The sequence below is a fragment of the Pieris rapae genome, chromosome 10, assembly GCF_905147795.1.
Source record: "Pieris rapae chromosome 10, ilPieRapa1.1, whole genome shotgun sequence".
Lineage (NCBI taxonomy): Eukaryota > Metazoa > Arthropoda > Insecta > Lepidoptera > Pieridae > Pieris > Pieris rapae.
Genome location: NC_059518.1, coordinates 5,709,081 through 5,722,803, shown reverse-complemented (window position 1 = coordinate 5,722,803; position 13,723 = coordinate 5,709,081). Strand labels below are relative to the sequence as shown.

General features: G+C 36.6%; 1 protein-coding gene across 1 annotated transcript in view; it reads right to left on the bottom strand.

Annotated features, from left to right (window-relative positions):
• Positions 1 to 13,723, bottom strand: part of LOC111004471 (laminin subunit alpha-1) — a 131,125-nt gene that overhangs the window by 76,708 nt on the left and 40,694 nt on the right. Inside the window, exons 4-8 of the mRNA XM_045629929.1 lie at positions 6,416 to 6,667; positions 5,249 to 5,410; positions 4,685 to 4,858; positions 3,877 to 3,982; positions 3,210 to 3,412 (exon numbers count right to left, since the gene is read on the bottom strand). Coding sequence (XP_045485885.1) covers positions 3,210 to 3,412; positions 3,877 to 3,982; positions 4,685 to 4,858; positions 5,249 to 5,410; positions 6,416 to 6,667 — 897 coding nt within the window. The remainder of the gene's footprint in view (positions 1 to 3,209; positions 3,413 to 3,876; positions 3,983 to 4,684; positions 4,859 to 5,248; positions 5,411 to 6,415; positions 6,668 to 13,723) is intronic.

The window sequence follows — 13,723 nt, the reverse complement described above, 5'->3', positions numbered from 1 at the left end:
AATTTCTTCTTTCGTCAAAGTTTCCTTACAGTCCTCCAATACTGCTTGAACTATCTCGCGTTGTTTACTGACTGTATCATCTGCAGTGATAGCTCTATAGACGTCGTACCCACTTTTCAACGTGTTGCCCTTTAGAGAAACTACCTCATCTCTACACTTGAATGTGCCGTTCTTCAGATCAATCTTACAGTTGTAATGCTTCATGAAGTCTAAACCGATAATACAGTCATCCACAATGTCAGCAATTACCACCTTGTGTCTGTATGATCTTCCACCAATCTTGAAGGTAGCGATACCTTCTCCTCGAACGGTTATGTGCTGACCAGTAGCTGTAAGGAGCTGTACATTTCCACCAGAAAGACTTTTGTAAAATGATTTCAAAAGTTGGTATCTGATAACTGTCCGGGAAGCTCCAGTATCAAGGGTTAACTCACACCTAGTTCCGTTAACTTCTCCGTCAATGACAATGGTATTCCCATCCTGAGTTTGAGAGATCATAACTTTTGGGGCCTTCCTTACAGAACCGGCCAGCACCCGCCCCGTGGTCCTGGCTTCTATTCGTTTCCCTGCCGCTGTTCAGCGGCAGTCACATCCACGTCTTCGGGCTCCCTACGTCTTGTCTTCATTTCACTTTGGAGATTTCTCTTAGGGCATGAAAACCTCATATGCCCTACTTCCCCGCAGATGTAACAAGTGGGTCCATGTTGGGAACTACGTTTTTCCGTGACAACCCTAATGCGGTTAGGTCGAGAATCCTTGCAAAATGTTTCCACTTCCAACGCATGGGCAAGAGCATCCTTGAGGTCCTTATGGTGTCCTAGGTTCACAGCCATTCGAATTTCACGGTCACGAATACCGTCGACGAAAGCTTGAACCAGCATCTTGTCTGCAACGTCTGGTGAGGATGCGTAGGCTTTCCTAACCAGCGTCTCTATTTCTACTCCCCATTTTTGCAAGCTTTCATTTGATTGCTGTATCCTATCCTTTAATTGAGCCCTATAGACGTGCTCTAAATGTGCATCTCCGTACCGTGATTCCAGGGCATCCAGCAGTTGCTTCAACGTCACTTTACCTGTCTTGGTATCTAGTATGGTGAGGGCTTCATCTCGCAGTCCCATAATAAGGGCGGTGACAGCTTGATCGTCATTCCACCCGTTTGACTCTACTACAGTCTCAAACTGTACCTTGTATGCGCCCCAAGAAGATTTACCATCAAAGGGAGGCACTTTTAGATTTCCAGATGGTGCTACAGACGTTACGACACCCGTGGTCTTCAAGCACTGCATTTCATGTTCCAATCCGAGAATCCGTTTGTCCTGTTTCGATAGCTTGCTATCCACGTCAGATTCCAAATTTTCAATTTTTTTATCAACTTCTCGTTTCAGATCCCCTAATTTTTCCCCTATACGACGAGCCTGTTCTTCCATCATACGACGTGTCTGAGCCTGTTCTTCTACCATTTGGCGTGCCTGTTCTTCTTGACGGCGAGCCTGTTCCTCTTGACGTCGTGCCTGTTCTTCCATCATTTGTCGAACTTGTTCCTCCTGATGCCGGGCCTGTTCCTCCTGACGGCGTGCCTGCTCCTCCATCAATCGTCGTACCTGTGCCTGTTCTTCCATCATTTGGCGCAGAGCAAGGAGGATGTTGGCGTCGCTGCTTTCGCCCATTCCACGGTTCGCATCAAAACTCTGTCTCCGGGCGGCGTCACGTGCTGCTTGTGCCCTTGTCTGCACTCCCTCCGCAGCTGGAGACTCTGCTACAAACTCCTCTGGATTCTCCCTTGGAGTAATTGGCATTTTTCTATCCCACTTCTGACACCAAAATGTTACGAGCTAGGGGATCGGATAGAAAACGCCGTCGAATTATTCAAGGGTTTATTTCAATAAAATCTATGAGGAATTCGTTTACACTAATATCTTGAAATTACGCACAGAAAAACACTAATAACACACACAATGAAACACTGTCACTAATCACTTAAATCACTCTGTACTTTATCACTGGTATCACTTAATCGCACTTTTTCTCTTCGCTGTTTATCGCTTGGAATCGCATTCAAAACTGAACTGAGTGGTCGCGTTTCGGCTCGCTTATATATCCCTGGGAAGAATCTCGAACGATGTTTCCGATGTTTACGAGAACTTTCTAGGCGGGAGCGCTACTGAGTAGCGATCGCCTAATTCTAGAACGCGCGTACTTGCTATCTCTTTCTCACACTGCTACGTGCTTGTCGTACGGCGTTCTAGAGTTCTCGGTCTAGCTTCGAGAAGGTTCTTATCTTTTCTCTCTTTCGCGTATCAAACAGTGCTTGTCCCACACCTAGAAAATTCGTTCTAGAATATTCCTTCATCAAAGGGGTATAACCAGGCCTGAAAACGCCTGAAAACGGGTCTGCTGAAAAGTGTACCATTCGTCTATACGTGTTCTGAAACCGACTGAAAAAATGTTTCAGCCTCCTGAAAACTAAGGCAACATTATGTAAATTTTGATTTTCTTATATGTGATTGATCCTCTCCTGAAACGGTCATAAATCATATTTCAGCCTGCTGAAAAGTTCTCTGAGTAGTGGAAAAATCTAAAAACATTGCAGTTGACCCGTCTTCGTAACAATATATAAGGTTAACCACAGTGAATATTGTATATAGAACGTAATGTTTGTTTTGAGTCAAATATAGTATTTTTTTTAACATAGATATAATCGATACACTTTTAAGTTATAAAGGAAGGTTAGGTTGAAATATGTGATAACAATTTTATTATAAATAAAACTTATTTCTGGGAATACGAGCTGTTTGCTGTTTAGTCTACCGGCCATACACATACTGTTAGAAGGCTCGCATTCTCTGTCGAATTTTCTTCAAGTAATTTTTAAAGAAGAATTATAATGACTCCCGTAGTCAAACGCCATATACGTTTTTGACATACACGTACACTTTAAAATTACTATTATGAAAACAAATATATTTTTTATAAATATAATTTAAACGTATATATAGTGACTGAAATTATACACATTGATGCCTTTTTAATTTATGCAAATTACTTGTACCGAGGGACACAGCTTTTACGTAACGTAAAATACGTGTTGTGTTTATGGTAGACTATATAATTAAGTGTAGTCACGTTACTTAAAACAAAAACTTATATATATAATTGTATCATCAAAAAAAATATGGATATGCGATAAGGTAGCACTTGAATATACTCACTTTGCACTCACAGATGTCATCACACACTCGGGCGGCATCGACAATTCCCCTCGGATCACATTTGCATGTTGGGGTTGTGATCTCCATTACACAGTTAGGAAAAACTGCGTTAATGTCCTCGCAGGACTCACATTTCGGTCCAGAGAATCCAGGGTGGCACGCACACAGTACCCGTTGATGGTTTCTGTCCCAGATACATGACCCTAGAAAGAGACGATTACACAACTGCTATTGGTATAAAACTCATAAGATTATACGAATAGTGTGATAGTTACGAATGATACTTACCAGTCGTTACTGCTACGATCCGTTTATCGTCTTATTACACAACTCATAGCAATGATGACTAGTAATACTAGGTAACATAAATATCCTTAAAGCTTTTGTCATGTTTATGAAAACGTAATTAATAGTTCGTAGTAAGAAACGTATTTAAAAAAAAACACAGCGGCTGGCAGTAATTTTAACTAGAATTGTTTATTTACAAAGCTTGGCCAACTGATAAATTGGTACTTAAGAATAAAATACAAGACTAAAGGTCTGTTTCACAATGTTCAGATAAGTTCCAAATAAGCTATTACTTACTTATTGGTAGGATAAACACTATCGCCATAAATTTGCCATATTAGTCATATAATAAAAATCGAAATCAAAACTATTGTATTACCATCAGAGCCCTCAGGGTCGCAGTCGCAAGGCACGCACGGTCCATCAGGTATGGCGTTGTAGAAACCCACCAAACAGTGGTCGCATAATGGACCAGCACGATTTTCCTGAAGAGTCAAAAAACTGTTATTGTCCTAGAATCTATCAAAAGTTTTAACTCTTAACAAATTTACTTAAAATTATTTTAAGAGTTATATAGACAAGTATTTTTTGGAGTTCTGAACTTAAAACGTAGAATCTAGAAGATTTAACAGGTTAAGGGCCTGTTTCACAATGTATGAATAAAGTGCCAAATAGCTATCCAACACATAAATTATTCGAAATATAAAAGTTCCAAATAAGATTCTTCGCATTTCATGACGTATAGCCGCTATCTGACATTCGTGAAACGCAAAAATACTATTTATCCTACCAATAAGTAAAAAATAGCTTATTTGGAACTTATCCGGACATTGTGAAACAGGCCCTTAATGTGGCAATGTTATTAGCAATAGTATGCATTATAGTGCTTTTCAGCTTGTTCTGTGTTCGAAAGCAAAAATTCAGACTATGCCATCAATGCCACACCCAGTAAAAATCAAATTTGAACACGTATGTTTTGCTTCGTTGACTGATCGAGTTTATTATGTCTACATTTTTGTTATTTTATATACGTACCTACAGCTATGCGCTCTAATTATTATTAATCTCAGTTTACATATTGTTTCTCAGTAAGTTAATTATGTATGCAATTCTTATGAGAAATAAATTTATTATTAAACCAAAAAAAAAGTTATTGCAAAAACACAATAGCGTAGAAAAGTCCTTACCGTACAATTAACACAAAGTATATCTCCGTTGTCGTCGAACGTGCATTCTCCTCTTTCCCCACAGGCGCAATCCCTGGCAGCCTCGCAGGGTTCGTGAGGACGCCATTTTGATCCGGAACAGCAACGTTGACAATGACCGCCGCAGGTATCGTGCTGACAGTCGCATTTAGCACCCTGAAAGGAAAATATTTTAATACTTCTATTGCTCCAATTTATTATTGCTTTATATAATGGGACTATTAACTTTTTTTTTATAGAACAGGAGGCAAACGGGCAGGAGGCTCACCTGATGTTAAGTGATACCGCCGCTCATGGACACTCAATGCCAGTGGGCTCGCGAGTGTATTGCCGGCCTTTTAAGAATTGGAACGCTCTAGATATTTAGTTTCAAAATCATTGATACTTCAAAAAAAATAAAATTTTACTTTAGATTATATTACAAAACCGCAAATACTTTTATTTTTAATCAACGAAACCCAGATGTGGATATGATATATACTTTTGGTATTAAATAATGAAATTGTAAATATAGTTACGGCAAATTTCGTTATGGATGATAATTACCTTCCGGTCCACGTTGCAGTGAGTAGCATGTCCATTGCAGAGACATCTAGCGGCCAGGGTCAACTCTCGAACGGTGTAGTAATGATGAGGCTCCGGGTGCGTAGCGCGAAACGACACACGCACGCGACGGGCACCCACGCCTTCACCAATTGCTACGTGCATCTGAAAATTTAAGAATTTGAATATAAAATATAGATCCTCTTTAGACTGAAAAGCCTTGAAATAACACAAGTGTTTCTACGTATAATATAATCCTGTTTGTATAATCCTGTGTTTCCTTAAGACATTCGAAGCCAAACAGATTTTATAAGTTTACAAAATACGTAAATTTTAAGGGTTAGGGAACTAGCCAATGAGTAATAAGAAACATTTTCACGTTTAGAATAGAATCATGTTACCAAATTATTATAAAATAACTTATTAATTTGTACAATAACATATTAGTATTTATTATGTGTGCTATTATATTTAATTTCGAGATTTCATATTGGTTTTTGAATGATTAATGGTTTGATTTTGATTAAACTTTGCTTATTATCATCATTACCTACTAATTTTAACAATGTAGGTCTTCATTTGTCAGGTTATACTATGTGTTATTATGTTACACTATATACTATGTTAGAGGTTATATTTTTGTCCTTAGTAGAATATTATAAAATCTATACAACTACATGGAAAAAATGAATTACACATTTCTTTATCTGTAATGAGTTTTTATCACTTGATATCGAACGCACTTATTTTGATGTGTAATACACACGGGTATTGTCACAATTATGTCACGCTTAACTATGTAAAATTGAGTAAAAAGAGAGATACCTCTCAATAGGTTTTAATCAATTTTAATTACCAATTCATCCTTTGTTAATGAAACCTTGAAAAAACTTAGTTTCGATTGTTATTTTAGCACTATAAATTTAAGAAATCATTCTGTCAATCATATATTTTTTTACTACTGGCGTATTGTTTCTATGACCATGGTAATTTAGGAATATAATTATAATTAGAACAAAATTACTTATGTATTTCCAATTTTACAACAAAAACAACACCACAGAGATTCTTACTACAGTAAAGTCATAAAATAATTTAGCCAAGTATTTCCAACGAAATATGCGTTTAAGAATAGTTTACTGTTTTATTATATATTGAATGTATACAGACCTCTCCATTTTCCAAAGGTTTGGGATTCGCAAACTGCGTAGAACATGTCACTTTCTCCTTCCCTTTTGCTCTGGCCTTCCGGCGTTTCCGCTCTGGTCGTAAGTCCCACAGCCGCTTGCAATGCTCCCTGTCTCCAAAGGCTCTAATCATACGCCAATCATCTCCACCTAGAGTATGGGATACCTCCAACGACCACGCCAAGGGCCGAGGCGAGGGACCCGACTTTATAATGACGTGTAGTAGCTCCATTTTCTGAAAAGAAAATTAAAGGATTTTTTAATCGACAATTAATTTTGTGAGGTGAGATTTATATTAGACCTACATAAATGAAAGATGTAGAAAAAGGCTACATTAGTATTGTGACACAGGTAAATAAATAGCACTGAATATTGAGTGTTTTTATATAATTGCATTACATATTTTTATTTATATATTTGGATTCTTTGTTTTAATTTGTTTTGTTTATGGTTTGGTGTATATTTTGTTTTTTTACTTTTACGCAGGCAAGAAACAGATCAGAAATATTTTATTTTAAAAATATAAAAAATTTCTCAGAAGAATGATTTATTTGTAGTCAAAACGATACAGGATCAATCTATCTGTTGAAAGTATCAAAATATAGAAATGGTACAAGTGGCGCCACCTAGTGATGGTTGTGTCAAAGTGTATTACTGTGGTCTATTGTATCTGTGGTCTATTTGTATCTGTGATGTATTTTAAATAAATTAGTCGTTCTTTGTCACTGAAAGTGTGCGCGTTTCATTTGAGGTTATGGACCCAGTGCACCTTTATAGTTTTGTTAAAAAGTAGTAATTTTGTGTCGAGAAGTAAGTTTCGGACTTGTTGAAATTATAAGTGTATCGATCGTGTTATCCAGTAAGTTAAGTAACGAGGATGGCATCGAATTACTTAGTCAACGTGCCCAAACTGAAAGGCAGAGAAAATTACTCAGAATGGGTTTTCGCTGCAGAGAATTTTCTAGTCTTGGAGGATATGGTGCATTGCATCAGGCCAATACCTGGGAAGACGATAGAAGCTGCAGAAGATGCGAAAACAAAGGCAAAGCTTATCATGACTATAGACAGCGTCTTGTACGTGCATATCAAGGAAGTCAAAACATCATCAGAACTTTGGAACAAGCTTAAGTCATTATTTGATGATTCCGGATTTTCGCGAAGAATATCTCTTTTGCGAAATCTTATTTCAATACGGTTGGAAAACTGTGCTTCCATGCAGGCGTACGTCACGCAGATCGTCGAGACAGGTCAAAAGTTGAGCGGGACAGGTTTTAAAATCAGTGACGAGTGGATCGGTTGTCTTTTACTAGCTGGATTGACTGAAAAATTCATGCCGATGATCATGGCCATTGAGCATTCAGGTATCCAAATTACAACGGACGCCATTAGAACAAAGCTGATGGATATGGAAACGGAAAGGGGTTCTCAATCTAGTGAAATTGGTGGGGCATTTGCAAGTGGCGCGCAGAAGTGGCAACCTAAGAAAATTAAAAATGTGTCAGCGGGTGCGCAAAGTCAAGCTAAGTCAAATGTCAATGTCAGTGGTAGTGCCAAAAGTCATGTCAAATGTTATCGGTGTAAACAAACGGGTCACTACAAGAATCAATGTCCAAATAATGAAAATTTAAGTAATCGTTCGAAAGAATTGCAACGTAAACAGAGTAATGCATTCAGTGCAGTGTTTTTGAGTGGCCAATTCAACAAGTACGATTGGTACATCGACTCTGGCGCGAGTATGCACTTGACGGCCAATGAAAAGTGGATAAAGGATGCAACATACCACGATATGCGGGAGATATGTGTTGCAAACAACGAGAAAATTCAAGTATTATGTTCCGGCGACGTAAATATTGTGACGAAAACTGATCAATGTGAATATGAGATACCAGTGAAACATGTTATGTGTGCTCCAGGATTGACAACAAATTTATTGTCAGTAAGCCAATTAATCGAGTCTGGTAACAGAGTTCAATTTACGTCAGAAGGCTGTAACGTGTTCAACAGAAATAATGAAATGGTGGCTATGGCTGTGCTCAGTAACGGAGTGTACAAGGTGAGACTTGCTGACAGTGAAGTGACAAGTTTAGCAGTGTCAGGAGATGTCTGGCACAGAAGACTAGGCCATGTCAATAGCACTTATTTAAATAAAATGTCAATTGCTGTGGAAGGAATGGATCTCCAAGAAAAAGTTGACATAAATAAGTCATCTTGTCCTGTATGCTGTGAGGGCAAACAGTGTCGTCTGCCATTCCCAAGTGGTTCTCGATGCAATGAGTTGCTAGGTTTGGTACACACTGATATTTGTGGACCAATGGAGCATGAATCGTTGGGAGGCTCGAGGTATTTTATCTTGTTCATTGACGACTTCAGCCGAATGATAGCAGTGTACTTTTTAAAGCATAAAAGTGAAGCGCTCAGATGTTTTGCAGAATATAAAGCCAAAGTGGAGAAGCAAACGAGCAAGAAAATTAAAATCTTGAGAAGCGATAATGGGTGTGAGTACTGTAATAAAGAATTTGACTCATTTCTCAAGAATGAAGGTATTGTACACCAAAGAAGTAATCCGTACACACCCGAGCAGAATGGTGTATCGGAACGGAATAATCGTACTGTGGTGGAAAAAGCAAGATGCTTATTGTTTGATGCGAAGTTAGGGAAAGAGTTCTGGGCAGAGGCGACACATACTGCTGTGTACCTACAGAATAGAACAGTACTTCCATCATTGAATGATAAGACTCCATATGAAGTCTGGTTTGGTCATAAACCAAATGTGAGCCATCTCAGGATCTTCGGTAGTAGTGTGATGGTACATGTGGCAAAGGCAAGACGTCAGAAATGGGACAAGAAAGCTGAAAAACACATACTTGTTGGATATCCTGATGGTATCAAAGGATACAGGATATATAATCCAAGGACAAAATGTATCACAACTAGCCGAGAGGTCATTGTCATGGAAAAGGGTAAACATCCAGATATCACTATCCCAATTATTGAGAGTGAGAGAAAGGAAAACTCATGTTCAGTGGGAGACATAGAAGATAAGGAGGCATCAACCTTAGAAAATGTCACCGGTGCGGATGAAACCACAATAACTGATGAAACACTAGGTTTATTGGATGAAGACTATATACCAAGTGATTACGTAGATGCTTCTGATTTGCCGGCACGTCCCAAGTCTACCAGGATAAAGAAAAAGCCAGAAAAGTACATAGTGACTAATATGTGTGTCCCTGAGGAGTTTGATGAAGCCAATGGTTTGTCAATAGAAGAGGCTTTACAAGGAGAAGAAAAGGACCAGTGGTTGTCAGCGGTTAAAGAAGAACTTCAGTGTTTTAAGGACAACAATGCTTGGGAGTTGGTAAATAGGCCTACGAATGGTGAAACTATAGTGAAGTGCAAGTGGGTTCTTAAAAAGAAGTGTGATTCAGAAAATAATGTGCGTTATAGAGCTAGGCTTGTAGCTAAGGGGTGTTCTCAAAAGTATGGTGTGGACTACACTGAAACTTTTTCCCCTGTTGTGCGGCATACAACACTTAGGTTACTTTTTGCATTGTCAGTACAATTGAATCTAGAAGTTACACACTTTGATGTAAAAACTGCTTTCTTGAATGGGGACCTGGCTGAGACAATATATATGCAGAAACCGGCTGGTTATGCATGTTCAGATAATAGTAAGGTACTTAAATTAAAAAAGGCTATATATGGTCTCAAGCAGGCATCCCGGGCTTGGCATAAGAAGGTAGATTCTTGTATGTTAGTTGATGGTTATATAAAGTCAAAAATGGAACCATGTTTGTATATTAAAATTGTTGGTAATAGAAAAACTATTGTAGCTTTGTATGTCGATGACATGTTTGTATTTTCCAACAATAGAGCTGAAAATAAACATCTTAAAACCATGTTAAGTAAAAATTTCCAGTTAAAAGACTTAGGTATTATTAAGGAATGTTTAGGAATGTCTGTAAGTTTTAATAAGGAAAAAGGCACTGTTACATTAAATCAGAAGAAATATATAGTTACATTATTGTCTAAATTTTGTATGACTGATTGTAAGCCAGTAAATACTCCTATGGAGGTCAATTTAAAATGTAAAAAGGAGACTACTGGTAGTAGCCAAAATCCTTATCAGCAGCTTGTCGGGAGCTTAATGTATTTAGTTATTCTTACACGACCCGACATAGCATATGCGGTGTCTTATTTAAGCCAATTTAATAATTGTAATACTGAAGAACATTGGCAGTATGCAAAGAGAGTGTTAAGATATTTAAAGAAAACAAAAGATTTAGGCTTAAAATATTGTAAAGGCAGCAATAATAACATTGTAGGTTATGTAGATGCAGACTGGAGTAATGATATCAATGATAGGAAATCATATTCTGGGTATTGTTTTGTTTTGTCAGGATCAGTAATATCTTGGAGCTGTAGTAAACAAAAATGTATTGCTTTATCTAGCACAGAGGCTGAGTATGTATCAATCTCAGAATCATGTAAAGAGGCAGTTTACTTAAGGAATTTGCAGAATGAAATTACCCAAAAATTGTATACTATTACTTTATTCAATGATAGTATGAGTGCTCAGAAATTGTTATTTAACCCAGTTTTTCATAATAAAACGAAGCATATAGATGTCAGATATCATTATTGTAGAGAAATGATAACTGAAAACATTGTTGGTGTTGAATATATGTGTACATCAGATATGCCAGCAGATTTGCTCACAAAGAGCTTAGGCCCTATTAAACATTACAAACATTTAAATACTCTAGGTATTGTTGAAATATGAATTATTTTTGTTTTGTTTGTAATTTTCTATATTTTGAGTGGGAGTGTTGAAAGTATCAAAATATAGAAATGGTACAAGTGGCGCCACCTAGTGATGGTTGTGTCAAAGTGTATTACTGTGGTCTATTTGTATCTGTGATGTATTTTAAATAAATTAGTCGTTCTTTGTCACTGAAAGTGTGCGCGTTTCATTTGACTATCAATACCGATTTCTCAACAATAATGGATAAGTTATTAAAAGTTTTGAAATATTTAATTAATTAATAATATATGGTAACTTATGAAATCTATGTTAGCGTGAATCCAACTCAAAAAAATCCCATACAAAACGTTATCTTAAAAAATCTTTGAATTTTATCAGGTTATGAAATATAGACCGTTTTAATGTAACTTAGCAACACCATTAGGCTAAGAGCATATGTTCAGCTTTCGATCACATCACTAGTGTTAGAGTACATAATAAGAACCCAAAGTCGTGATTTTAGCCTTTACAAAGACACTTTGTTTGCAATGTTTTAACTCAACAAATAGAATATCGACGATCTATGCACTATTCCCGCGGAGTCCATTAAAAATACAAACAGAGGCAGGTCTGGCTGAAACTGAATTAGTTAAGCGTGTGTCGCCTATTAGCGCGCAATAGGGTTAACAACAAATGAAATGTAAAAGATTTATTCGGGACGGTAAAGAATAATACAAAACAAAAATAAGAAAGAAATGTAGCATGACCCTTATGAAAAGGCAAAAAAAAAATTCAGCATAAGTACTGGCGCTGATTTTCAATAGACAAGTCGAAAGGGGTTTGAAATAACATTTTGCATGTGAAATAATTTATTGTATAACAAAAAAAACGCATCCGAAAATTCAACGTATCCAATAGAGTTAGTACTATTATTAGTTTTTAATTACACGAAGACAAAACAAATTAACAAATATTGATAAATTGATAAGAGAATAAGAATTGTAGAGGTGATGTTTTGCAATAAAAAAATACGTCCATATATTAGATACAGATATGCCACAGCCCTGTGTGTGGGAACGATGTGGCCGTAAGAATAACAATTTGTTCGTCTTTGCTGTGGTATTGTGAAGTTTAAAGCTACAAAGTGGCAAAACAAATAATTGGAATCTATTTTTAGCGTCATATCTATTCTCTGCATGTTTAACTATTAAGTTTGTTTGTAAAACCTTATTTTTAAACATAGAGATAGTATTTTGTTTAGTACTTTATTCCGGTGAACTTCACTAAAATAGTTTATAGTAATGGTAATATTATTATATTATGTATATATACCACTGAAGTATTATTTAACATCAGGTTAGCCTCCTGCCTGTTTGCCTATAAAAAAAATGTTCTATAAAAAAAATAGTAAAATGACAACTTTTGTTTTCAATTCTAGTTAGAACGAGTATTTTTTTGTAGTTATAAATATGCAATACCTCTATCAAAATAACGCCCTTGTGCCCATATTTCTTGTTATCTCTAGGTTAAACATATGCAAACTTCAATATATAGAACGACATTATAGAATCTGGTAATTCAAACATCTTGATTTTGAAAAACTGCGTCAGTAAAGTCTATATTGGTTGTGATCTGGTAACAGTTTACCTAAACCAAGATATAAATAAAAATGATGTATCAGTAAACTAAGCAGATAATCCGTATAAATCCCAGCGAGTGATAACACATAGTGTAAATATATAAGGCATTGTTTAGGTTATCAGTGCAAGGGACACAACTGTTCATTGACGTACGTAAATATACATACGTATGAGTATGCAAAATCCTAGTAGTATAAAGTCTATGTATCAAAAATTAATAAGAACCTAATTATACAAAATCTATAAACATATACTATTTGCCCGAAGAAGAAATAATTTTTAATCCTTAGTACTTACGAAATAAATAGAGATAGTGATAAAGAGGGACCTTACATTATATTTTTTTAAGGTCCTTAGAGGTAAAATATATAATGCGGTAATGGAGAGAAAGAACCACACTCGGCGTGGTAAGCGATCACAATTTGCTGGTAATGCTTCGGGTTCGTATGAACTTACTAAGAGAAGCACCATTTACGTGTGTCTTGCGCACCCAAATATTATTGCTTGTGAGACAGATGTATTCAGTTGCACACTGGCTGAATACTCAAGAATTGCATTATTTATAATTAGTTATAAAATGGTTTAGGTTTTAAGTTTTAACTTAAACTTTAAATGTTTTCTAATGTATTAGTATTAAGTTACTGTAAAAATAGGAAATAAGGAAAATAAATAAATAAAAATAGAATCTATACATTGAGAGTAATATCCAAGTTATTTCCCAATCGATCCCGTTTGGTGTTTCCCATAAGAAAACAACACATTCTCCCATCGAATGGTAATAAATCACGCGCGTGAGCCTTATGAGGCCCTCGCAAAAACCGCAAGGATGGCCGACAGATGCCGCTAGCTTCGTTACTTCAGCCTTACATGGAGGAAATGGAATGTTTTCCTTTAATTATTGATTCAA